Source organism: Paroedura picta, chromosome 5 (genome assembly GCF_049243985.1).
Source record: "Paroedura picta isolate Pp20150507F chromosome 5, Ppicta_v3.0, whole genome shotgun sequence".
Lineage (NCBI taxonomy): Eukaryota > Metazoa > Chordata > Lepidosauria > Squamata > Gekkonidae > Paroedura > Paroedura picta.
In genome coordinates this window covers 125,895,561-125,921,448 of record NC_135373.1, presented here as the reverse complement: position 1 = coordinate 125,921,448, position 25,888 = coordinate 125,895,561, and the positions used below count along the sequence as shown (strand labels likewise).

Sequence of the window (25,888 nt, the reverse complement as noted above, 5' to 3'; positions counted from 1 at the left end):
CTTCTGCCTGCCAAGCAGATACACTACAGGCAGACGTTCTCCAGGGTAGCAGGCAAAGATCCTTCCTATCACCTCCTGCCTGGTCCTTTCTAGCTGGAGATGCTGGGGATTGAACCGGGGACCTTCTGTCTGCCAAGCAGATGTACTACAGGCAGAAGTTCTCCAGGGTAGAAGGCAAAGATCCTTCCCATCCCCTCCTGCCTGGTCCTTTCTAGCTGGAGATGCCGCGGATTGAACTGGGGACCTTCTGCCTGCCAAGTAGATACACTACATGCAGAGCTTCTCCAGGGTAGAAGGCAAAGGTCCTTCCCATCACCTCCTGCCTGGTCCTTTCTAGCTGGAGATGCTGGGGATTGAACCGGGGACCTTCTGCCTGCCAAGCAGATACACTACAGGCAGACGTTCTCCAGGGTAGAAGGCAAAGGTCCTTCCCATCACCTCCTGCTTGGTCCTTTCTAGCTGGAGATGCTGGGGATTGAACTGGGGACCTTCTGTCTGCCAAGCAGATACACTACATGCAGAGCTTCTCCAGGGTAGAAGGCAAAGGTCCTTCCCATCACCTCCTGCTTGGTCCTTTCTAGCTGGAGATGCTGGGGATTGAACCGGGGACCTTCTGCCTGCCAAGCAGATACACTACAGGCAGACGTTCTCCAGGGTAGAAGGCAAAGGTCCTTCCCATCACCTCCTGCTTGGTCCTTTCTAGCTGGAGATGCTGGGGATTGAACCGGGGACCTTCTGCCTGCCAAGCAGATACACTACAGGCAGACGTTCTCCAGGGTAGAAGGCAAAGGTCCTTCCCATCACCTCCTGCTTGGTCCTTTCTAGCTGGAGATGCTGGGGATTGAACCGGGGACCTTCTGCCTGCCAAGCAGATACACTACAGGCAGACGTTCTCCAGGGTAGAAGGCAAAGGTCCTTCCCATCACCTCCTGCTTGGTCCTTTCTAGCTGGAGATGCTGGGGATTGAACCGGGGACCTTCTGCCTGCCAAGCAGATACACTACAGGCAGACGTTCTCCAGGGTAGAAGGCAAAGGTCCTTCCCATCACCTCCTGCTTGGTCCTTTCTAGCTGGAGATGCTGGGGATTGAACTGGGGACCTTCTGTCTGCCAAGCAGATACACTACATGCAGAGCTTCTCCAGGGTAGAAGGCAAAGGTCCTTCCCATCACCTCCTGCTTGGTCCTTTCTAGCTGGAGATGCTGGGGATTGAACCGGGGACCTTCTGCCTGCCAAGCAGATACACTACAGGCAGACGTTCTCCAGGGTAGAAGGCAAAGGTCCTTCCCATCACCTCCTGCTTGGTCCTTTCTAGCTGGAGATGCTGGGGATTGAACTGGGGACCTTCTGCCTGCCAAGTAGATACACTACATGCAGAGCTTCTCCAGGGTAGAAGGCAAAGGTCCTTCCCATCACCTCCTGCTTGGTCCTTTCTAGCTGGAGATGCTGGGGATTGAACTGGGGACCTTCTGTCTGCCAAGCAGATACACTACAGGCAGACGTTCTCCAGGGTAGAAGGCAAAGGTCCTTCCCATCACCTCCTGCTTGGTCCTTTCTAGCTGGAGATGCTGGGGATTGAACCGGGGACCTTCTGCCTGCCAAGCAGCTGTTCCATTATAAAGCCAGACTCCCTCCCCATTTTGATCCATCTTGTGGGGTAGGTTAGAGTAACTGGCTGGCCCAAAGTCACTTTGCAAGCTTCTGTGGAAGAGGCGGGATTTGAACCGGGCTCTTTCGGATCTCAGTGTACTACTCTAATCGCTACGCCACACTGCCCCAGGCAGGCAAGACTGTTCTGATGTTCTTACACCTTCTAGATTGTTATTGAGGAAGCCAAGCGTATTTGGAAGAATATGACAAATCTGAGCCCCGTGAAAGAGATGGCGTACAAGATGACCCACGATGGTATGTGGGGCTGGCGGGGGGGGGGAGCATGTGGCCGCACGTGGGGCGAGAGTCCCCATTTTGAAACGCCTGTAGTTGGGTCCAGGAATGGGAGAAAATGTCTGCACCCCTTTTAGTTCGAATACATTGAATTTCCCCGGTGCTGCTTTGTGGAGAAGCTTTCTGCCTGAATTCCCACAGTTCTGCAGGGCCTGCAAAAAGGAGCTCTTCCGCCAGGCATTTGGTTGAGGCCGACTGATCCCACAGCCTCTGCTGGGCCCCCAGAACCCCCCACCCCCCAATCTGAACCCAAAATGACCAGCCAACGGGATCAGGGCCATAAAGTTATGAGAAATATTACAGTACTTGCTGCCTTCAGTCATGGAACCTGCAGTGATTGTTCTTGAGGTTATGAATTGTGCTGCATTATCCCCATGTTAAGAGCCTCTTGTGGCGCAGAGTGGTAAGGCAGCCGTCTGAAAGCTCTGCCCATGAGGCTGGGAGTTCGATCCCAGCAGCCGGCTCAAGGTTGACTCAGCCTTCCATCCTTCCGAGGTCGGTAAAATGAGGACCCAGCTTGCTGGGGGGTAAACGGTAATGACTGGGGAAGGCACTGGCAAACCACCCCGTATTGAGTCTGCCATGAAAACGCTGGAGGGCGTCACCCCAAGGGCCAGACATGACTCGGTGCTTGCACAGGGGATACCTTTACCTTTATCCTCATGTTTTGTGTAAACTGCCCTGAGCCTCATGGGAGGGCGGTATAGAAATGTAAGAAATAAAATAAACAAACCCTGAAAAATATTGTATCGTTTTTCAGGTCTTATTTTAGCCGGATATAGATTTTGATAACTTTTTGGCTATCCAAAATGGCTGAGCCCTAAAAATCCTGAAAACAAAATCAGGATTCTTTGGGACTGTCAGACAGCTGAAGTTGAAGGGTGCTTAAAGACGTTGCTGTCCCTTTAAATGCCTTCTGGGGACCCCTGGCTTGGAGAAGGCATTTAAAGGGCGTACAAGCTCTTTAAATGCCTTCCGGAGTTCATTTGCCCTTTAGCTTGCAAAAGGCATTTAAATTTTAAAAGGACCACTTTCTCTTTAAAATTTAAAGACCTCCCCCCTTCCATTGAAAACAACGGAGGATGGGGGCACCTTCTTTGGGGGCCTATAGGATTAGAGTCCCAGGTCTGATCTTTTTTAAACTTGGAGAGATTTTGGAGGAGAGGCACCAGCAACTATGCTGCAAATTTTGTGCCTGACCCTTAAAAAGCAGCCCTGCCCTAGATAACCCCAGATTGATTCTCCAGTATATCAGGCACAACATCCATACAAATTCTGTATGACTATTCTCTTTTATACAGTTAGCAGCATGCATCATTTTGCATACTTAATTCTGACTTTGTTGCTTAGGCACTTCCCAGAATTTCTTCCTAATCTGGGCAACCTAGAAATGTGTTTTTTCAAAACACAGACGCTTGAGGAGTTTGGTACAGGGCAGCCGATTTGGTCTTGCCGTGGAATCTTGGCTTGCATGCTGCTTTTGAAGTTCACTGTATGAGTTAAAATAACCTGCGCCCCGCAAATCATTCTAGCAAGGAAAAAAGAAAAGACATTCATTTTTACAGTTCCTCTGAACATCTGGGAAATGCATATCTCCTTGTGGGGAGAGGTCCCTTCAGATCTGTGGAGAGAAACCTTTTGTCAGCTCAGTTCGTAGTGCAGGGGGTTGGACTAGATGACCCAGGAGGTCCCTTCCAACTCTATGATTCTATGATTCTATTTCTAAGGCTGAAACGGTGTGGGGGCAGTGGTTAAAAAGTGGCAGAGTCTGAACTGGAAAACCCGGATTGTATCCCCACTCCTCCTTCACATGCAGCCATCTGGGCGACCTTGGACCAGTCAGTTCTCTTAGAGCTCTTTTTACAGAGCACTTCTCATAGAGCTCAGCTTCACCTCCCTCACAAAGTGTCTGTTGTGGGGAGAGGAAAGGAAAAGTGTTTGTGAGCTGCTTTGTGTAGCGAAAAGTGGAGTATAAAAAACCCAGCTCTTTATCTTGATCCTGTGTTGAGCAGGGGGTTGGACTAGATGGCCTGTATGGCCCCTTCCAACTCTATGATTCTGTGATTCTATGATTCTATGGCCTGTATGGGCCCTTCCAACTCTATGGTTCTGTGATTCTATGATTCTATGGCCTGTATGGGCCCTTCCAACTCTATGGTTCTGTGATTCTATGATTCTATGGCCTGTATGGGCCCTTCCAACTCTATGGTTCTGTGATTCTATGATTCTATGGCCTGTATGGGCCCTTCCAACTCTATGGTTCTATGATTCTATGATTCTATGGCCTGTATGGGCCCTTCCAACTCTATGATTCTATGATTCTATGATTCTATGGCCTGTATGAGCCCTTCCAACTCTATGGTTCTATGATTCTATGGCCTGTATGGCCCCTTCCAACTCTATGATTCTGTGATTCTATGATTCTATGGCCTGTATGGGCCCTTCCAACTCTATGATTCTGTGATTCTATGATTCTATGGCCTGTATGGGCCCTTCCAACTCTATGGTTCTGTGATTCTATGATTCTATGGCCTGCATGGGCCCTTCCAACTCTATGGTTCTATGATTCTATGATTCTATGGCTTGTATGGCCCCTTCCAACTCTATGGTTCTGTGATTCTATGATTCTATGGCCTGTATGGGCCCTTCCAACTCTATGATTCTGTGATTCTATGATTCTATGGCCTGTATGGGCCCTTCCAACTCTATGGTTCTATGATTCTATGATTCTATGGCCTGTATGGCCCCTTCCAACTCTATGGTTCTGTGATTCTATGATTCTATGGCCTGTATGGGCCCTTCCAACTCTATGGTTCTGTGATTCTATGATTCTATGGCCTGTATGGCCCCTTCCAACTCTATGGTTCTGTGATTCTATGATTCTATGGCCTGTATGGGCCCTTCCAACTCTATGATTCTGTGATTCTGTGATCTTCCTCTTCCTCGTCTGTAAGAGTTCTTGCCTGCCTCTTCCCACTCACGCTGTTGCTAGTCTAGCGAGGGACCTTTCGCTCCTGCTACCCGGCCAAACCCGAAGGCTTAAAAACAGAGAGTTGTATCCTGCTGTACCTTTCAATGCCACTCATTTTGTATCCCCTGTCAGGCTACTTGAAGCTGTGGCAGATCAGCAAGCCCCGGCTGTCCATGTATGATGTCATCTTTGTCGATGAAGCCCAAGACTGTACTCCCGGTGAGGAACGTGCAGGTTTGAGTTAAAACGGTGTGGGAAATTATAACATACCTCTTTCACATATGAGGAAAGGTTGGGGGGCTTGGTTTGTTTAGCCTGGAGAGGAGACGCCTGAGAGGGGATCTGATAACCATCTTCAAGTATTTAAAAGGCTGCCATGTAGAGGATGGAGCAGAGTTGCTCTCTCTTGTCCCCAAGGGACAGACCAGAACGAATGGGATGAAATTCGTGCAAAAGAAATTCTGTCTAAATATACAGAAGAAATTCCTGACAGTGAGAGCAGTTCCTCAGTGGAACAGGATTCCTCGGGAGGTGGTGGGTTCTCCATCTTTGGAGATTCTTAAACAGAGGCTGGAGAGCCATCTGACGGAGAGGCTTATTCTGGGAAGGCTCAAGGGGGTGGCAGGTGACAGTGGATGAGCGATAGAGGTACAAGTGTCCTGCCTAGTACAGGGGGTTGGACTAGATGACCCAGGAGGTCCCTTCCAATTCTAGGATTCTACCCCTCAGAAGAGGGGTTGTGTGTCTAGACAGAGTTTTGGGAGGAAGGGGCACACGAGTGAGTGTGGAAAGCTTTTCTTCTTTTAAAAGCATGACAGGATCGGCTGGGTAAATCGGTGTCCCATTTTGCCCCAAATGGGCCATGCTGAGCCAGGAACGCAGAAGGGAAAGTCCAGACAGACAGGCACTCTGGACCCAGATGAACACTGTGAATTTCAACAGAGATACATGCTTAGTTAAATCAAAAGAGTTTTCACCATTCGGGGGAACTCCCTGACAATTAGAATGGTCCTCCACTGGAACAGCCTTCCCCGGGAGCTGGTGAGCACTGCTTCTTTGGAGGAATTTAAGCAGAGGCTAGTTGGCCATGTGAAAGCAATCCTGATTATGTGAGTTTTGGTAAATCATGGGACAGTGGGCAGAAAGGAATGAGCCGGTGCTTGGCTCTAGGGGCCCTTTCTTACAGGCTTGGGGAAATGCCAATCACCATTTGGGGGGGGGTGTCAGGAAGGTCTGCAGTTCCCCACAATGCCAATGGTCTTTTTCACCCCCTGTTCTTCTCCCCGCAGCTGTTATGGACGTGGTGCTTTCCCAGCCCTGCGGGATCATCTTGGTCGGAGACCCCCACCAGCAAATCTACAGCTTCCGGGGGGCCGTCAATGCTCTGGATGAGGTGCCTCACACCCACCTGTTCTACCTGACCCGGGTAAGGCTAAGTGGTGCGTCATGTTTTGGGTCATCACCTTTAAGGCCATAAAGGTCTGGGCCCAGTGTACCTGAGGGACCACCTCACTGCCTAGTTTGGTGTAGTGGTTAGGAGTGCGGACTTCTAATCTGGCATGCCGGGTTCAATTCTGCACTCCCCCACATGCAGCCAGCTGGGTGACCTTGGGCTAGTCACAGCACTGATAAAGCTGCTCTGACCGAGCTGGAATATCAGGGCTCTCTCAGCCTCACCCACCCCACAGGGTGTCTGTTGTGGGGAGAGGAATGGGAAGGCGACTGTAAGCCACATTGAGGCTCCTTCGGGTAGGGAAAAGCGGCATATAAGAACCAACTCTTCTTCTCCTTCTCCTTCTCCTTCTCCTTCTCCTTCTCCTTCTCCTTCTCCTTCTCCTTCTCCTTCTCCTTCTCCTTCTCCTTCTCCTTCTCCTTCTTCTTCTTCCCCCAAAGCACCCTATGCTGTGCCTTCTCCAACTGGCTGTGGATCCCTGGCCCCAAAGAAGCATGTTGGACCTCAACCGGGACCAGAGCTTTTTCCATCCTGGTGGAACGAACTCCCGGAAGAGATCAGGGCTTTGCCTGAACTTCCACAGTTCTGCAGGGCCTGCAAAAGGGAGCTCTTCCGCCAGGCATTTGGTTGAGGCTGACCTAAACGACATCTATTGGCCCCCCCCAAAACCCCCATCCATAAACTGAACCCCTCGATGGCGAATAAAATCGCAGGTCCAGCGATGGTTTTATCGTTTTTACCACCTTCCCCTCGTTCTCTCCTCTTCTGCAGAGTTTCCGATTTGGCCCCGAGATTGCTTATGTCGGAGCTACTATTCTAGACGTCTGCAAGGCAGTTCGAAATAAGACCCTGGTGGGGGGCACTCAAGAGGGTGAGTTCCTTAAGTCAGTTCTGACATTTGAGAGGGGGCCTCCTCCATGTCCAGCCAGCTGACTGCCTTTGGGCCAGTCAGAGTTCTCTAAGAGGTGTTCTCGCAGAGCAGTTCTCTCAGAGCTCTCTCTCAGCCCGGCCAACCTCAGAGGATGTCTGTTGTGGGGAGGGGAAGAGAAAGGGGTTTGTGAGTCCCTTTGGGGCTCCTTCATAGAATCATAGAGTTGGAAGGCGCCATGCAGGACATCTAGTCCAACCCCCTGCTCAACGCAGGATCAGAATCACAGAATCATAGAGTTGGAAGGGGCCATACAGGCCATCTAGTCCAACCCCCTGCTCAACGCAGGATCAGAATCACAGAATCATAGAGTTGGAAGGGGCCATGCAGGAAATCTAGTACAACCCCCTGCTCAACGCAGGATCAGCCCATAGCATCCTAAAGCAGGTAGTGAAAAGCAGGGTATAAAAAAGACAGCTACTTCTAATCTGGAGAACCAGGTGTGATTCCTCACTCCTCCACATGCAGCCAGCTGGGTGGCCTTGGGCTAGTCACAGTTCTCTCAGAGCTGTTCTCTCAGAGCAGTTCTCTCAGAGCTCTCTCAGCCTCCCCCACCCAACTCACAGAGTGTCTGTCGTGGGGAGAGGAAGGGGGAAGGGGCTTGGAAGCCGCGTTGGGACTCCTTTAGGCAGACAGTAGTGGGGTATAAGAAACCCAGCTCTTCTCTTCTTTGCTTCCTCCGGATTCAGGCATGGGCTTGCTTCCCTTTTGCCAGGTGACGTCACCGGGGGAGAGCCCAGAGGGAAAATTGCCCTCCTGACCCGGAGCAACGTGGAGATCTTTGAGTCGGCTGTGCGCGTCACGAGAGGAAACCCACCAGCTACAATACACGTCCTCGGGGTGAGGGTGCCAGGAGGGGCCATCAAAACCGAAAATGAAGGGAGAGCCGAAAAAGGCCAGGATGGGTATTTTGGCAGCGGCTGGGATGATTTCGAAGAGTCATCACAGTATTTGAGGTGGTGACAGAGGTGAGGGTGTTGGTCTAGGCCAGGGGTAGTCAAACTGCGGCCCTCCAGATGTCCGCGGACTACAATTCCCATGAGCCCCTGCCAGCGAATGCTGGCAGGGGCTCCTGGGAATTGTAGTCCACGGACATCTGGAGGGCCGCAGTTTGACTACCCCTGCTCTAAGCTCTGAGTTTGAATTCTTGCTGAGGGCCTGGGTGTCACTGCTCTCTGCCTCAGATACAGCTACAGTGAGAGTCCTTAGACCAGGGGTTCTCAACCTTCATAATGCCATGACCCTTTAATCCAGTTCCTCCTGTTCTGGTGACCCCCAACCCTGAAATTCTGCAAGGGTTCGTTCCCAGAAATTAAACCGAAACCGACCAATGGCGGGAAGATCCAAAGGTTCAGGATTGCGTATAAATCGGTTATAAATTGGCGGGCACCTTCAGGAGGAGCGGCCACAGCGACAGCGCCCCCCCCCACCCCCCAAGCTTCTTGCCCTGCTGCGACCCCTGGGACCCCCAGGTTGAGACACCTTATACCATGAGGTTGATGGATCTCCATTGCGTATGGCTAAACATGGGGCCTTCCAGGGAGAGAGATCAAGATGGATCACCATGCCCGTCTGTCTGTCCGTAGCAGCGGAAAAGAGCCAGAGTCCAGGTATACCTTCAAGACCAGCAGAATTCGTGGCCGGGGAGGAGCGTCCGTGAGTCACGACTCACTTTTTTCAGATCCCCTCCTCGAGTCCAGAAAGCTCTTCCCTTGCCACAAACGTTTTGAAGGTGCTCCAGACAATCCAGAGAGTGGCGGGCTAAAAATCGAAGAAATAAATAAATTAAATACATGTAAAGTCAGGCCAGTCATTTTTGAAATTCATTTCCATGCATTAACCTGGCCCACTGGTATGCTTTGTTGAAAACAAAGCGAGTTAGCAGGAATGAGTGAAAACAGTTTAGATTTTTTTTTTAAATTAGGATTTTTATCATAGTTTCTAAGCAATTTTATGATACTTTGTATTTTTATTGATGTACCCTGCCCCGATACCAGTTTTGGAGAGGGGCAGGCTAGAAATAACAAAATGAATGAATGAATGAATGAATGAATGAATGAATGAATGAATGAATGAATGAATGAATGAACAACCAATGCAACAAGTAAATAAATACAGCCGTTTACATAGTCATTAAGGTTTACTTCTGTAATGTTGAGGTATGTTTGTTTTCTCTCTGTCTCTCTCTCTCTCCTGTTAGGGACTTCATGCCTTCGGCCTGGATGAGATTCGGGATATTTGGCACCTCTTACATTCTGAACGTGAGTGTCCCCACAGAGTTTCGTGGCAGCGTCCCGCTTTCTTTCAGGATCCCGGGGAAGTGGAGCCGTTGCGTATGTGTGATTGTCGCAGGGTGACTGCAGAGTCCTGGACTGTTTGAGTGGGAAGGACCAGCCGTGTCCTCGAATTCAGACGTCTGTGTTGGGTCGGAAATGACGCTAGCCATTTTGGGTAGGGTGGCCACCTCCTGTCTTAGAAATTCCTGCAGATCTGGGAGCGGAGTTTCGGAAGGGTGGGGACCCCGATCCTCCAAGCCAGCAATTTTCTCCCTGAGAACTGAGCTCTGCCATCAGGAAATCAGTTGTGATTCCGGAAGACCTCCAGGCTGCAGCTGGAGGTTGGTCACCCTGATTCTTAGGTCATGCACAAGTCTAAGGAAAGCTGCCAAGGCTCCAGTTGGGATGTGGGGCTGGTGAGAGTCTCAAAGCGGCTTCTATTCGCCTTCCCTTTCCTCTCCCTACAACAGACACCCTGTGAGGGAGGGGAGGCTGAGAGAGCCCTGAGATTACTGAAGAAGAAGAAGAAGAAGAAGAGCTGGTTCTTAGATGCTGCTTTTCTAGACCCGAAGGAGTCTCAGAGCGGCTTCCAATTGCCTTCCCTTTCCTCTCTCCACAACAGACCCCCTGTGAGGTGGGTGAGGCTGAGAGAGCCCTGATAGTACTGAAGAAGAAGAAGAGGAGTTGGTTCTTATATGCCGCTTTTCTCTACCAGAAGGAGGCTCAAAGCGGCTTCCAATCACCTTCCCTTTCCTCTCCCCACAACAGACACCCTGCGAGGTGGGTGAGGCTGAGAGAGCCCTGATATTCCTGCTTGATCAGAACATCTGTATCAGGGCTGTGACTAGCCCAAGGGCACCAAGCTCTCCTTGGACATGAGTTCAGAAGCAAAGCTGTATTGCCTCCAACTGTGAACTTGAGTTCATGCTAGAGAGTCGCAGATGACGGACCAGCCCATCCGCCTTTAGATTGCTACACAAGCACATGGCAGCCTTTTGTGTTTCTGGCAAGAGAATCAGCCTCCTGAGAACCTCGGCACGGAATGGCAGGCAGCAATGTACACAGAGCTGCCATCAAAAACAGCAGCCCTGCGCTGGTTCCCCTCCCTCCTGTCCGCAGGCTCTCCCACAGCTGCCTCTGGGCCTTAACGTCCTGATAAGGTTCCTTCTCCACCATGGATGCCTCCTGGGGCCCTGCTCCACATGGTTGGTTGCTGAGGGTGGCGGTGCGCACAGCTTCCATTATCAGGGGCATCCCTGTGTTTTGGGAGACAGGCAGTGCCGTGCTCATTCGGTCCCGCATTATTGCGTTCTCAGTGGGGTTCGAGGTGAAGGATCCTTTCTTGAAGAGGTGGACCGAGAAAGGCTTCCAGGCTTTAAAGAAGTACTCCATGAGCGCTGAAGACAAGCAGCTAGAGTTCAAGATCGCCATTGTGGAGAAATACGCCCGCTACATCCCTCTGTTCCTGGACCGGATCATGCAATGCCACACACCCAGTCCTGAGGCCGCAGGTAAAAGGGGACATCGCTCAAGGGATGGGACGCTGCGTCCTTTTGGATGTACGGAAGAGACCTTAGAATCCTAGAATCAGAGAGTTGGAAGGGGCTTCCTGGGTCATCTAGTACAACCCCCTGCACTGTGCAGGACACCCACAACCCTCTTGCTCACCCACTGTCACCTGCCACCACCTTCTGCCTGTGGTCACCCCTCTTTTCTTTCTACTTCCTTGTAATTCTTTGCCCCAAGTGATTAAGATGTGGAATTCCACAGGGGATGTAGCGATGGCCATGGGGATAAACAGCCTTAAAAGGGAATTAGATGAGGGATCTCACCACCTTTCTGAGGCTGCAGGGCTCTTCTGTTTTTCTTTTGAAGGCCTTGGCCTCTCTGCCCTGTTGCTGGCCCTCCAGAGGAACTGGTTGGCCACTGTGCATGAGAGGATGCTGGACTAGATGGACCACTGGTCTGACCCAGCAGGGCTCTTCTGATGTTCTTAGGATGCTGGACTAGATGGACCACTGGTCTGATCCAGTGGGGCTCCTCTGATGTTCTTAGGATGCTGGACTAGATGGACCACTGGTCTGATCCAGTGGGGCTCCTCTGATGTTCTTAGGATGCTGGACTAGATGGACCCCTGGTCTGACCCAGCAGGGCTCTTCTGGTGTTCTTAATAGGGGAAGGCCTCGGCCTCTCTGCCCTGTTGTTGGCCCTCCAGAGAAACTGGTTGGCCACAGAGTGAGACGGGGCTGGACTAGAAGGACCACTGGCCTGTTCCAGCAAGGCTGAGGTTCCTACAAAGGCCTGGGCCTCTATGCCCTATTAGTGGCTGTTCTGTGGAACTGGCTGGCCACTGACAGACAGGAAGCTGGACTAGAAGGACCACTGGTCTGACCCATCAGGGCTTTTCAGTTGTTCCTATGAAGGCCTCTGCCTCTTTGCCCTGTTCTTGGACCTCTAGAGGAACTGGTTGTACACACATTTAGCAAAAAGTCAGTGAAGGGTTTCCAATTAATAATAAATGACGTTAATAGGTTTTTTTTTTTTTTTGCTGATCAAAGCGGTAAGTTTAGCCCTTTCTCCAAATTCCACATAGAGCCTCTTGTGGCGCAGAGTGGTAAGGCAGCAGAAATGCTGTCTGAAGCTCTGACCATGAGGCTGGGAGTTCAATCCCAGCGGCCAGCTCAAGGTTGACTCAGCCTTCCATCCTTCCGAGGTCGGTAAAATGAGTGCCCAGCTTGCTTGCTGGGGGGTAAACGGTAATGACTGGGGAAGGCACTGGCAAACCACCCCGTATGGAGTCTGCCATGAAAACGCTAGAGGGCGTCACCCCAAGGGTCAGACATGACCCGGTGCTTGCACAGGGGATACCTTTACCTTTACCTTTTACCAAATTCCACTCATTTCACCGCTCCAGTCTCCTGCTTTTGAATTAGTGTCTTGGACTTTGGTGCGTTTTGGTGTACGTTTCAGATTTCATCCTGGGGACCGTCCATAAGGCCAAAGGCCTTGAATTCGACACCGTCCAGGTAGCGGATGATTTTGGGGCCATCCCTTTAGAGCGGCACAACCTCGGGATGCTCCCCGGCTTCCATGTTGGTGAGTCTGCCTTTTTTAAGGGTGTCAACTCCCACCCCGTCTGCAGAAGGTCGACAGCTGCCGTAGTCATCCCACTGGCTCTGGTCCGTCACTCTGGGGCAAGAGAGACCAACTCTGCTCCATCCAGCGATTGTTTTGCGTTTGGTCCTTTTCACTGTGCTCCTGGCTTGTTGATCCCAAATCTCCCCCACAGACAGAATCCCTGCTGATGAGTGGAATCTGCTCTACGTCGCCGTCACCCGGGCCAAGAGACGTCTCATCATGCCGCAGTGTCTGCGTCACCTCTTGACGTTGGCTGGGGTGAGTTGAAACCCCCCACACCAAATGCAAGTCAGGAGGGTCTTCCGTAGAATCATAGAGTTGGAAGGTACCTCCTGGGTCATCTAGTCCAACCCCCTGCATTATGCAGGACTCTCACAACTACAAGTCAAAACAACAAATCGTCGGTTGGTATTTTTCTTTCCCTTTTTCCTGGCATCTAGGCTATTCCTAGAAAGGACTGACATAGGATCATAAAATTGCAGAATAACAGGGTTGGGAGGGACCTCCTGGGTCATCTAGTCCAACCCCTTGCACTATGCAGGACACTCACAACCCTCTCGCTCCTCCACTGTCACCTGCCACCCCCTTGAGCCTTCCCAGAATCAGCCTCTCCGTCAGATGGCTCTCCAGCCTCTGCTTAAAAATCTCCAAAGATGGAGAACCCACCACCTCCCGAGGAAGCCTGTTCCACTGAGGAACCACTCTAATTGCCAGGAACTTCTTCCGGAGGTTTAGATGGAATGTCCTTTGAATTAATTTCATCCCATTGGTTCTGGTCCATCCATGCTGAGTCGTGCTCTTTGAAGAGAGAGAGGGGTGCATGTTCTTTAGAAATAAGTAAGACATGAAACTGTTCGCTTGTACAGCCCAGGCAGCTGGCAGGATGGAGGCGCCAGGGGGCAGTTTAAGGTGTGGCACTGTTGGATCACTACGTCCCACAGAACTAAATAGGGGCTCATGTGTGAAACAGCTGAATTTCCATCTTTCAAAGAGATTGGAGGATAGATCAATGAACACGGAGGATAGATCTATTGAAATATACTGGTTGTGGGGACTAAAGAGAACCTCCACGTTCAGGGACAGTAAACCTCAGAAACTCGGAGCCAGGCGATGACTTCAGGAGAATATTCTCAACCTTTCCAACCTGTGTGAAGACAGGATGCTGGACTAGAGGGATGGTTGGTCTGACTTGTTGTTCTTATGAAGGCCTTGGCTTCTATGATCTGGTATTGACTCTCCAGAGGAACTGGTTGGCCACTTTGTGAGACAAGAAGCTGGACTAGATGGACCCTCAATGGTCTGATCCAACAGGGCTCTTCTGGTGTTCTTATGAAGGCCTCAGCCTCTCTGCTCTGTTGCGAGCCCTCCAGAGGCAGTGGTTGGCCCCTGTATGAGACAGGATGCTGGACTAGATGGACCCTCACTAGTCTGATCCAGCAGGCCTCTTCTTAGGTTCTTATGAAGACCTCTCTGCCCTGTTGTTGGATCGCCAGAGGAACTGGTTGGCCACGGGTTTCATCCGAATGCTGGACTAGATGGACCCTCACAGGTCTGATCCATCAGGGCTCTTTTTACAGTGTCCCCGTCCCCCCGTCCCCCAATCCCGAAAGGAGCTATTGCTGAGACACCACAGTCTCACCTGTCCCCTGCCCCCAACTTAATGTCTTGTCTTCCTTCCAGGAGTATTATCTGAGGCCGGAGCTGACCAGCAACGTCTGCAAGGGGGAGGCGGTTCAATGCTCAGTCCGGGGGTGCCTCAATTCCATTCCTGCTGACTCTTTCCTGACCATGAAGAAGACGCCGTTCGCTTACGTAAGTGTCTCGTCTGCTCAGTGGTGTGCTGTAGAGCAGGGGTAGTCAACCTGTGGTCCTCCAGATGTCCATGGACTACAATTCCCATGAGCCCCTGCCAGCGTTCGCTGGCAGGGGCTCATGGGAATTGTAGTCCATGGACATCTGGAGGACCACAGGTTGACTACCCCTGCTGGAGAGGTTGCCAATGGTGGGACGGCCCCCTTTCGGCCTTCCCCTCCCACTGTTTGCCGGCCGTTGCCTAATATGTTATCCAGCCCCTGCGCAACTAGCCGGGTCCGCCGTGGTTAATGATTGAAAGCTTGGGCGATATTTTCTTTGCTCTGGAAATCGACAAGGGCTCACGCTTTTATCCGAGCCGGTCTCCATCATTCCCGTTGCTCTATTTATTTTAGCGGTCGGGCCCTCGGCTCAGCGGAAGAGCCTCTCCTTTGCTCCAGGGTCCATCGCCAACATCTCCCGTTAGAAGAGATCAGGTCGTCAGTGATGAGAAAGGCCTATAAGCATCTGTCGCTCAGTTCCATTCATGGATCGCAAAACCAAAAAGGGAACCGAAACGCAACCCGAACAGAAAGGAGGAACCCCAAAGTCGAGCTGCGAAACTATATTAAAAAATCATGACCAATATTTATGAAACAAAATGCACCGATTATATATTGAAAACAAAGTCAAAACAACACATAGAATCACAGAATCATAGAATCATAGAGTTGGAAGGGGCCAAACAGGGGCACATGGAAGGGGCACATGACAGAACTAACCAAATGCGTTTCGACCCCCAGGGGTCTTCCTCAGTGTGGAAAGATATTGTGTGAGATGCTCTCTTGTTTAAGAACAAAATCTAGAAGCTGTTTGGTATAGACTCCTAGAATCATAGAGTTGGAAGGGGCCATACAGGCCATCTAGTCCAACCCCCTGCTCAACGCAGGATAGAATCATAGAATCATAGAACCATAGAGTTGGAAGGGGCCATGCAGGCCATCTAGTCCAACCCCCTGCTCAACGCAGGATTAGCCCTAAGCATCCTAAAGCATCCAAGAAAAGTGTGCATCCAACCTTTGGTTGAAGAGCAAAGTGACCCTTATGCCCGTGACCCTTTTTTTAGACCACACAGGAGTCCTGCTGGGAGCATCAGGGCCACCTTTTCCCTACAGCTGGTCTGCGAGAGGCCAGGCCAGAGCCAAGAACGAATGGCTGAGTGGAATGCCGGCAACCTGAGTGGAATGCCGAGAGCCAGTTTGGTGTAGTGGTTAGGAGTGCGGACTTCTAATCTGGCATGCCGGGTTCGATTCTGCGCTCCCCCACATGCAACCAGCTGGGTGACCTTGGGCTCGCCACGGCACTGATAAAACTGTTCTGACCGAGCAGTGATATCAGGGCTCTCTCAGCCTCACCCACCTCAAAGGGTGTCTGTTGTGGGGAGAGGAATGGGAAGGCGACTGTAAGCCGCTCTGAGACTCCTTCGGGTAGGGAAAAGCGGCATATAAGAACCAACTCTTCTTCTTCTTCTTCTTCAAGGCTCAAGGGCCTCCCTGCTCTTTCAGCCAGCCTTCTGTTTGCTAGCAGGAATGGGGAAAGTCTCAAGCACATCTCCAGCGGGGCTGGATTAGCACATGGAGCAGAGGTCCATGGGGGGCTAATAGCAATGAGGTATAGATGGAACGCTCTGCCTGAGACCGTAGAATCCTATAGTGGGAAGGGGCCATACAGGCCATCTAGTCCAACCCCCTGCTCAACACAGGATCAGCCCTAAGCATCCTAAAGCATCTGGTTTGGAGGTCACCTTCTAGAATATGTCTTATCTGAGGCCACCACTCTCAGCTGTTGCCAAACTCTACACCAAGAGCACATGAATCTCCCATCTACTGAGTCAGTCCCTTCTTTGTTTAAGGTATTGTCTACTCAGACTGGCAGCAGCTCTCTAGGTGTCAGGAACCAGGCAGAAGACACCCCAGTAAAGTCTATTGAAAAGGCAATTCCCCGAGACCACGATTGTAGTGAAATCCAAAGGGAATCTTTATTCAGCAGATAAATACAGATAGGCATCCACAGGCAAAGTTCAACGAGCAAACTGTTTGGCAGAGACAAAGGGTCAGTGTCCCCATGGGGGTTCTTATACCTGGGGTTGAATAGAGGAGGGGGAAGAGAGATCCCCAAGGCGGGGAAACTACAATAGTTCTCAGGAGGACCATCTGGCCCTTCCTTTTATCCAAAACGTTACATGTGTTGAGACTTCACAGCTCCTAGCAAGGTCAGGAAGCGATAAGGGGTTCTGGTGGGGAGACGCTTTGGAATGCAAAGGGAGGAAAGGAACTAACAGGCGATTTATGGTTTTATGGTTTTATGGCCAACACCCCGGCAGCCTCCGTGAGAACACAGGTGAAATGCGGGTCAGGAACCAGGGTTCATGACACCAGGGTCACAAGCAGAGATCTGCCACATTGCGGGGTCCCTTAAGTGGAGATGCTGGGGACTGAACCCGGGGCCTCCTGCATTTCAAGAAGAGGCCCTTCGGCTGAGCCGTAGCCCCTCCCCATGAGCCTACCTGTCACGTATCGCAGTAAAGGACTTTAAGCAAAAAGATTCTGTAGCTTATTTTAGGAAAAGAACTTACAGGAACACCGCATCACAGGAAAGCCCCAGCTGGGGAAATGCCTGGGCATTTTGGGGGTGGAGCCTGAAGAGGGCAGAGAGGGGAGGGACTTCAATGGGATATCATGTCTTATAGACATGATTAGAGCCCACCTTCCAACCTGACATTTTCTCCAGGAGAACTGATCTCTTTGGCCTGGCCTGTAATCCCAGATCTCCAGCCACCTCCTGGGCGTTGGCCCCTCCAGCATTCCGGAGTGGTAAAGGCGCACCAGGAGTCACCGTCTCTCCGAAATTATTCCCCAACAGAGCGATGGCGCCAAAGATCCCGAGGGCTTCCTGTGCCACTGGTGTGTGGAACGGCGTCTCGGCCCTCTGACGTGGCTGACGGTGTCTCCGGGAACAATGGGGACGCTGACACCTGCCATAGAGATCGTCACCCTTCCGCAGGACTACCAGAGGCTCTTCTTGCAGCTGGCATGAATCTGGAAGTGCTTCACTGGGGGGGATCACCTGTGGTTGGAGGGAAAGGCTTCCGAGAAGGAGCCTTTCGCAGCAGGGCCGACACTGGGATGCTTCTGCCTTCTGAGAGCTTTCCAAGCGCTGACCGGCACGGAGAATCTGACTAAAAAAACGGCCCAAAGAGCACGGACTGCAGTGGTATTTTCAACGTGGGAGGGAGGAAACCCGATTGCGGTCCTTCTGGAATCGAGACATAGCTTTCGCCCCTCTCTCTGTGCCTGGAGGAGACACCACTGCCTTCTGTTTGTACCTCATCGGAGTTTCTACATTAGAAAACTCTGCCTTTTATCGTGCAGGTGGGAGCTGGCCAGGGGACAGCGAGTAAAGGTTAATACAAACAACAGCTGAAGGGGTGCTTGACGCAGGTTTGTAGGGTTCCGGGTGGAACATATGTTTGTACGCCGTTCCCAGTGAGAAGGGTGGTTGGTTCCTGCCAAAGAAGACCTCTTCTGGGGACTTTAAAAAGTTGTTTCTCTGGAAGCTGTGAAGATTGGGGGGGGGGTGTGTGTGCCCACGCAAACCTAAGTTTTATTGGGGGGGAAGGGGGGCACAGGATCTTTAAAATAAAACCTTCCCCGCATCTATTTCCTTCTGTTCAAATACATTGGTAGAGCTTTTGCATTTGCTCCCCTACAGTCAATTTTGCTGTGTGAGAGAGCAACTCATTGTTTCCAGTGGTCTCAATTTATACCTCCATAAAATTAATACTACTGGTGTAAACATCAACTCAAAAATGCAATTTTTCCAACCAGGTCAGTAAAAAGCACAGAGGCTTTTAAAAAGTGTACGGGGTGTGCAGGTCAGGACTTGGTGGCCACGAGATGGCAGCAGAGATGCATATCAGGCCTTCTGATTGTAGTGGTAGAAAGTGCCGTCCAGCCACAGCAGACTTATGGGGACCACGTGGGGCAGGGGTAGTCAAACTGCGGCTCTCCAGATGTCCATGGACTACAATTCCCATGAGCGTTCGCTGGCAGGGGCTTATGGGAATTGTAGTCCATGGACATCTGGAGGGCCGCAGTTTGATTACCCCTGCCGTAGGGCTTTCACGGCAGGGCTTTCACAAGAGGTGGTTTTGCCATGACCTAACACCATGTCACAACACCGGTGTCCTTTGCAGGCCCCCCCCCCAGGCATCAACCTGCTCGATATAAATTATCCCCCCCCCCCGGTAAAGGTTTTAGGAGGCAGATTTTACTATTATTGTTTAACCCATATATTGACTATTTAAAATATGTAAAGTATATGATTTTGTATATTTGGATGTTGTATATATATTGTGAGCCAGCTTGGTGTAGTGGCGAGAACGGCAGCCTCTAATCCGGAGAGCCGGGTTTGAGTCCCCACTCCTCCACATGCAGCCAGCTGGGTGACCTTGGGCTAGTCACAGTTCCGTTGGAGTTGTTCTCACAGAGCAGGGGATGGGTGGGGCTTTTGCGCCTGGAGATTTGATTGGATTTGCAGATTTTTAAATCTGCAAATCCAATCGGGCCAATTCCAGTTCTCTCAGAACTCTTCTGGAGGATCAGTTCTGCCAGAGCTCTCTCAGCCCCACTTGCCTCACAGGGCATCTTCCGCATTTCCTCCTGGAGAGGCCAGGGATTGAACCGGGGACCTCCTGCATACCAAGTAAATCTTCTGCCACTGAGCCAAGGCCCCTCCCCGTGGAACTACTTAGACTGAATTAGACCCTTGGTGCATCAAAGCCTGTATCGTCTATTCCAACTAGCCGCAGTTCTCCAGCGTCTCAGGCCGAGTTCTTTCATGGCACCTGCTGGCTTTTTGCAAAACTCGAGATGCTCTGCCAGTGGAGCTATAGTCTCCCCCCCCCCTCCCCAAAGTTTGCTGTTGCTTCTTGCGGGACTCTCCCTTCTTGGTCCCAGAGACACGGCCACGCACCTGAGAACTGGAGCAAAGTGCAGGCAAGGAACCAAAGGGCACTGGAAAGCCAGCAAAGATTTTTATCTCCTCGCCTAGTTCGTGTGCAGCACGCACCACCTGCCACCTCAAGGAACAGCCTGCGTCACGGCTGGTTTTACAGCCGTTGGCTCCGCCCCAGTTCCGGCTCGCAGTGTGCACCAGTTCGTGTACGATTGCAAACAGGACCCGGTTCCCTAAGAGCGGGCCACTCTCCGTTCCCTCCGAAGCCGCCTGTTTCTCCGCAAGACTGCCGGCTGATGCTCCGACGGGGCCGAAGAAAATGCTTCTTCACACTGTGTGTAAATCGCATCTATGGAACTCACTGCCACTAGATGGTCTGAGGAGGGGTGCTAGCTTAGACAGCTCTCCAAAGGAATTGCATAAATTCATGGAGGTTAGAGTCTGGTGGTCCGGTGCTGAGGCCTGAGTTCGAATCCCTGCTCTGCCTTGGCCTAAATTACTCTCTCGTGCTAACCTCATGGAGGTTTGGTGACTAGACTAGACACGGGCGGAGGAGATTTGTTTTTATACGAGCAGACGCAGAGGGAGGCGGACGCGGCAGAGACACGCTCCGCAAGTAACCTCTTAGTTAAGTGCTTTTATTGTTCTTTTAAACATGTTTCATTTTATCTTGTTAACTGCTGCACTCAGCTTTTAAACCAAGCAGCCTCCACAAATTGTGATAAGCTGCAGCAAATTAACAATTAGCAGCTACACCTGCTTATATATCGCCTGACCTTGGACTTCCACAGCTTCTTACATGAGAACAGTTAAAACAGTAGCTGGGACTAAATTCAGCCAAATCTCCTTGGCAGGAACAGCTGGGGGTTTGGAGTGGATGTGTAAGGGAAGGGAAAACACCAGAGGTGAAGTAGCATAAAATGGGGGTGCATAAACAAGCAAGAGATCATAGAATCATAGAATCCTAGAGTTGGAAGGGGCCATCCAGGCCATCTAGTCCAACCTCCTGCTCAACGCAGGATCATCCCCAAGCATCCTAAAGCATCCAAGAAAAGTGTGTATCCAACCTTTTCTTGAAGACTGCCAGTGAGGGGGGAGCTCACCACCTCCTTAGACAGCCTGTTCCACTGCTGAACTACTCTGACTGTGAAAAACTTTTTCCTGATATCTAGCCTATATCGTTGTACTTGAAGTTTAAACCCATTACTGCGTGTCCTCTCCTCTGCAGCCAGCAGAAACAGCATCCTGCCCTCCTCCAAGTGACAACCTTTCAAATACTTAAATACCAAGTCTGAGGATCATTTTCTCCCTGCCTCTAAACAATCAAAGATGAGAGACTATTTTGCAGCAACAGGCTCCTTACTCACACCAATCCCTGCCTCCAATCAATTTGCAGCTTTGGCAGAAGTTTTGAACTCTGGTGCTGGAGAAGACTCTTGCGAGTCCCTTGGACTGCGAGGCGAACAATCCGGTCAGTCCTAGAGGAGATCAGCCCTGCCTGCTCCTTAGAAGGCCAGATCCTGAAGATGAAACTCAAACACTTTGGCCACCTCATGAGAAGGAAGGACTCCCTGGAGAAGAGCCTAATGCTGGGAGAGATCGAGGGCAAAAGAAGAAGGGGACGACAGAGAATGAGGTGGCTGGATGGAGTCACTGAAGCAGTCGGTGCAAACTTAAATGGACTCCGGGGAATGGTAGAGGACAGGAAGGCCTGGAGGATCATTGTCCATGGGGTCGCGATGGGTCGGACACGACTTCGCACCTAACAAGAACAACTGGATGATTCCTCTGGAAACTCTGCTTTGGATATTGCTAGAGGAGAAGTTGACTTAAATGTGAAGAACTCAGACCCCCCCCTCCAGATGATGGGAGCATGAAGGGGGTTGATGGTGCACCGGCTGACTTGCTCTTACTGACTGCAAAAACAATAGACTATATCTGCAAAGTACTATCTTCACTGCATGAGAAAGTGGACAACCTAATTGCTAGGGTCTCTGACTTAGCTGGTAAGAGCTCCAAATTCAAAGAGACCACCCTACCTAAAGAGCCTTCACCAGGTACAACTACTGCCCCACAACAGGGTGCGTTTGCTTTAAAAATCACCAATACTCCCTCACGGCTGCATGACAGAGGAAGTGAAGCTCCCTACCACCTTGTTTTGCAGCCACGCAAGGTCAAGCTTAACTCAGGGGTAGTCAAACTGCGTCCCTCCAGATGTCCATGGACTACAATTCCCAGAAGCCCCTGCCAGCATTTGCTGGCAGGGGGCTCCTGGGAATTGTAGTCCATGGACATCTGGAGGGACGCAGTTTGACTATCCCTGGCTTAACTGTTTGTAGCTTTAACGGTTGCATTCCCTCTTGGAGATCCAGGCTACTTGTTAAAGGACACCTGAGAGCCCTTTTGGGTGATCAAGTGTAACACGCTGACCTAATTGCAGTGGAAACGGTACACAGCCCCAATCACACACAAAGGGTTTTTGCTATCATTCAGCAGCCCCTGCTGCTTTGTGACAAACCCCTCCTAAGTGCAAAGGGGGTCGTTCCAGCGCGTGTTTTTAATAATACAACCCTTTTGCCTTTATTTCCTAATTTTAAATCTCTGAGACAGCACAAGCCTATCGAGTCTTCTGAGAAGAGGAAAGAAAGAAAAGAAAATAGCCCAGCTGCCCCCAACTGACCTGATCAGCTGGATAGACCTGCCTCCTGGTTTAAAGACCTCCCCGAATCTTTCATCAGATATCGACATTTTAGAGGGAAAATTTTGGGGGCTCCTTTAAAGACTTATCCCCCATGGATCAGCAACTGATCACAGACAGGTTGGAGTCCCTGAGAACCAGCTTACTGGAAAGCACAGCCAGCACAACTCCCTTATCTACTCCGTCAGCCCACCCATCAAATATGGATGCACCTAACCATGACTCCAAGAGCCTCTTGTGGCGCAGAGTGGTAAAGCAGCAGACATGCAGTGTGAAAGCTCTGTCCATGAGGTTGGGAGTTCGATCCCAGCAGCTGGCTCAAGGTCGACTCAGCCTTCCACCCTTCCGAGGTCGGTAAAATGAGGACCCAGCTTGCTGGGGGGTAAACGGTAATGACTGGGGAAGGCACTGGCAAACCACCCCGTATTGAGTCTGCCATGAAAACGCTAGAGGGCGTCACCCCAAGGGTCAGACATGACTAGGTGCTTGCACAGGGGATACCTTTACCTTTTTTAACCATGACTCCAACATGACTATTACTGCCCCTCATAACAAGGATTCACCAATGGAAACAGCGCCTGGGAGAAATAAACATCTAGGACCACCAGCCAATGCTCTTACGACTCAGGGGGAGGGAAACTGCCATAAAAGGGACAATATTGAGACAGCACACACAGACACAATTGTCCAAGGAAAGGGTAATGGCAGTGTTTTCTGTGACCCTAACAAATCTCTTGAGCAGCTAATTGAAACTGATTGACTCTTAAGGGACCCCTCTCTCCCAGCAATCAAGATCCTCTCCTGGGATGTTGCTGGTTATACCCCGCTTTTTCCTACTCGAAGGAATCCTGAAGTGGCTTCCAATCGCCTTCCCTTCCTCTCCCCACAACAGACATCCTGAGAGGTAGATGAGGCTGAGAGAGCTCTGAGAGAACTGTCACCAAGCTGGGCAGCATGTGGAGGAGGAAGGTGGAATTGAACCCAGTTCTCCGGATGAGAGGCTGCAACTCTTAATCATTAAACCAAGCTGGCTCGCATGCGCTTAAAGGGTAGAGATAAAAATGGACAAATAGAAAATTCAGGATAACTGTCCAGGGCAGAAAAAAACAGGGGGTTGTGAAGGGTTATCAGCTCTGGGTTGGGAAAAACCTGGAGATTTTGGGGCAGGGGGTAGAGACTGGAGGGAGCACGATTTGGGGAGGGGGAGAGACCGCAGCAGGGTACTATGCCGTACAATGATCCCCCCCCCAGCAGCCATTCTCTCCAGGGAACTGATCTCTGTTGACTGCAGATTAGTTGTCAAAATGGGAGCTCTTCAGGTCCCACCTGGTGGATGGCAGCTCGAGACCTTGGAAGGATGGACCAGAACCAATGGGATAAAATTAATGCAAAAGAAATTCCGTCTAAACATCCGGAAGAAGTTCCTGGCAGTTAGAGCAGTTTCTCAGTGGAACAGGCTTCCTCGGGAGGTGGTGGGTTCTCCTTCTTTGGACATTTCTAAACAGAGGCTGGAGAGCCATATGACAGAGAGGCTGATTCTGTGAAGGCTCAAGGGGGTGGCAGGTGACTGTGGAGGAGCGAGAAGGTTGTGAGTGACCTGCAGGGGGTTGGACTAGATGACCTAAGAGGCCCCTTCCAGCTTTATGATTCTAACATCACCCTCCTGAACCACTAGGAGGCAGCGGAGGAAACATTTTGAATTCTGGGGGGATTTCTCCGAAGCTGCCTGGCTCACCGGCCCCACGGAAACACAAGGGCAGTTCCCTGGTCACTGCTGGGGGTGGGGAATAAGTTTGCGGTTTGGGGTGCTCCGGCCTCTTGCAAGCCCCATCTGGACAGGGGCAACTTGGAGGGAGGCGGAAGCTTTCCTCTCCAGCACAAAAGCATCTTTGTGCAGAACTGGGTGCTATCTCACTCTGAGTTTTATTTTTCCCACTCCCCCACCCCTAACTGAATGCAGCCAAGGAACGCCTGGTGTGGCCCTGCCTCTTAGGTGGTGACGTTCATTATATGCCACAGTGCAGGGGTAGTCAACCTGTGGTCCTCCAGATGTCCATGGACTACAATTCCCATGAGCCCCTGCCAGCATTTGCTGGCAGGGGCTCATGGGAATTGTAGTCCATGGACATCTGGAGGACCACAGGTTGACTACGCCTGCCACAGTGCCTTTCTAAACCAGGGGTCCCCAACGCGGTGCACTTAGGAGCCGCTGTAGCTGCCATTTTGCAGCTGGCGCAGCCACCCACCGGATCGCAAAGGGCAGGGGAAACCCGCTTTCAACCTCGTATCTTTGACGGGAACGCGGGCGTTTGTTCAGCTAGGCCCGTGGATCCAAAACGGGGCCTAAACCATTCCAGATGGCTTGGCTCCCCTTACGGGGGGTAACGGGTTTGCTTGATACCGTGAGAGGAATGCTTCAGTCAGGATTCTCGGAAAGGCTGTTTTTTATTGAGGCATTTCAATCACCACCATTGAATTATTTCCTTGGTTCGGCGGCGCACGGCCAGCTGGTTACAAAACTCTCTCCATGGGTTAGAGAGTCCTTAAACAAATCTGCTTGCGGAGAAAGCCCAGCATGTTTCTTCCCTACAAGAAATCAGAGATTCGCGGCTGCTCAGTTGTATCCCAAATCCGGTGCTTGGGGAGTGGGGTGGGGTGGGGTGGGGTGGGGTGGGGTGGGAATCCATCACTGTCTACATCCACCCCAGCAGTTTTCTACATTCAGACAGCCACCCTAAGCAGATCGAACCAGAATCCTACTTAAGTCCATTGGATGGGGCGTACTTTCAGGAAAATGTTAGGATTGTACCGGTTAGGCTTTAAGACGTTATCCGAAGGGTCTCCGGTCACAACCTACAGGCTTGTCCTCTTACGTGATCCTTCTTCAAACAACTGTGGCAGACAATGTTGCCCCCGACTCTTTTCCAAGATGCTGGTCCCACTCCGTTTGACTGGGCTCCCGAGGAAGAACCACCCCCGAATTGGTGCTTTTAGTTTGTTCAACTTGGGCTGTTCCGATCTGGAGGAACCGGGAACCATTCCTTTCGGAAACGTCGCTTTCCTCGCCCTTTGGATCTGCCCTGTGGAAGATTATTTCCCCCAGAGTTGTCCTTCGTTTCCTTTGCGCAGCTTATCCCTCGCTCCACCTGAAAAAGACCAGAGAATGAAGATTTTCACACTGCCCTTCTAAAACAAATGTCATTCGTTGTCAGTCCAATTTCGAGTCAAGCAGTACGGGAATGTGGGCATCATAAAGTGAATTTCCTTCCGTTAAGGAGCTGTCTCGGAAAGCTCTGTGGTCATTTCAAATGGTGCCACTTTCCCTCCACGCTTTTCGCTGTGCAATTTTCCTCTGATTCTTTTTTAAAGTGTTTTTGAGCGCTATAGCTCTAAAACTACTTTGGTGCTATAGCAGCACCACTGAAATGCCCTGACTCAGTGGAAACTCACTGGGCCCATCACAAACTCTTGGCCTGGCCTACCTCACAGGTTTGTGGCTGTGGGAAAACGGAGGGGGAAATGACATTCAAAGCTGCTTTGGGTCCCAATTTAGGAGAAAAGTGGGACAGAAAAAAACCCCAAATATTTGGTTGGATGTCCAACCCTGTTGATTGTATTGACTTATTCTCTGAAATCCACCTTGAGCCCCTGCAAAAATCGTGGACTATAAATAAT

General features: G+C 50.9%; 2 protein-coding genes across 6 annotated transcripts in view; one reads left to right on the top strand and one right to left on the bottom strand.

Moving 5' to 3' along the window:
* The window catches only part of FBH1 (F-box DNA helicase 1), a 36,320-nt gene extending 14,619 nt beyond the window's left edge, over positions 1–21,701 (top strand). For 2 of the 3 annotated variants that reach the window (XM_077340362.1, XM_077340360.1), the window contains exons 11-21: positions 1,816–1,903; positions 5,046–5,132; positions 6,203–6,339; positions 7,138–7,237; positions 8,010–8,134; positions 9,495–9,555; positions 10,887–11,081; positions 12,541–12,666; positions 12,860–12,966; positions 14,389–14,520; positions 17,419–21,701. In XM_077340362.1, the coding sequence (XP_077196477.1) occupies positions 1,816–1,903; positions 5,046–5,132; positions 6,203–6,339; positions 7,138–7,237; positions 8,010–8,134; positions 9,495–9,555; positions 10,887–11,081; positions 12,541–12,666; positions 12,860–12,966; positions 14,389–14,520; positions 17,419–17,595 (1,335 nt within the window). In that variant the 3' untranslated portion in view covers positions 17,596–21,701. The remainder of the gene's footprint in view (positions 1–1,815; positions 1,904–5,045; positions 5,133–6,202; positions 6,340–7,137; positions 7,238–8,009; positions 8,135–9,494; positions 9,556–10,886; positions 11,082–12,540; positions 12,667–12,859; positions 12,967–14,388; positions 14,521–17,418) is intronic. The other variant, XM_077340361.1, reaches the window with a different exon arrangement.
* IL15RA (interleukin 15 receptor subunit alpha) overlaps positions 3,233–25,888 on the bottom strand; it is a 51,795-nt gene continuing 29,139 nt past the window's right edge. For 2 of the 3 annotated variants that reach the window (XM_077340365.1, XM_077340363.1), the window contains one exon: positions 21,819–25,359. The gene's annotated coding sequence lies outside the window, so the exon portion shown is untranslated. Of the gene's footprint in view, positions 3,471–8,910; positions 9,056–21,818; positions 25,360–25,888 lie in introns of those variants that run through there. The other variant, XM_077340364.1, reaches the window with a different exon arrangement.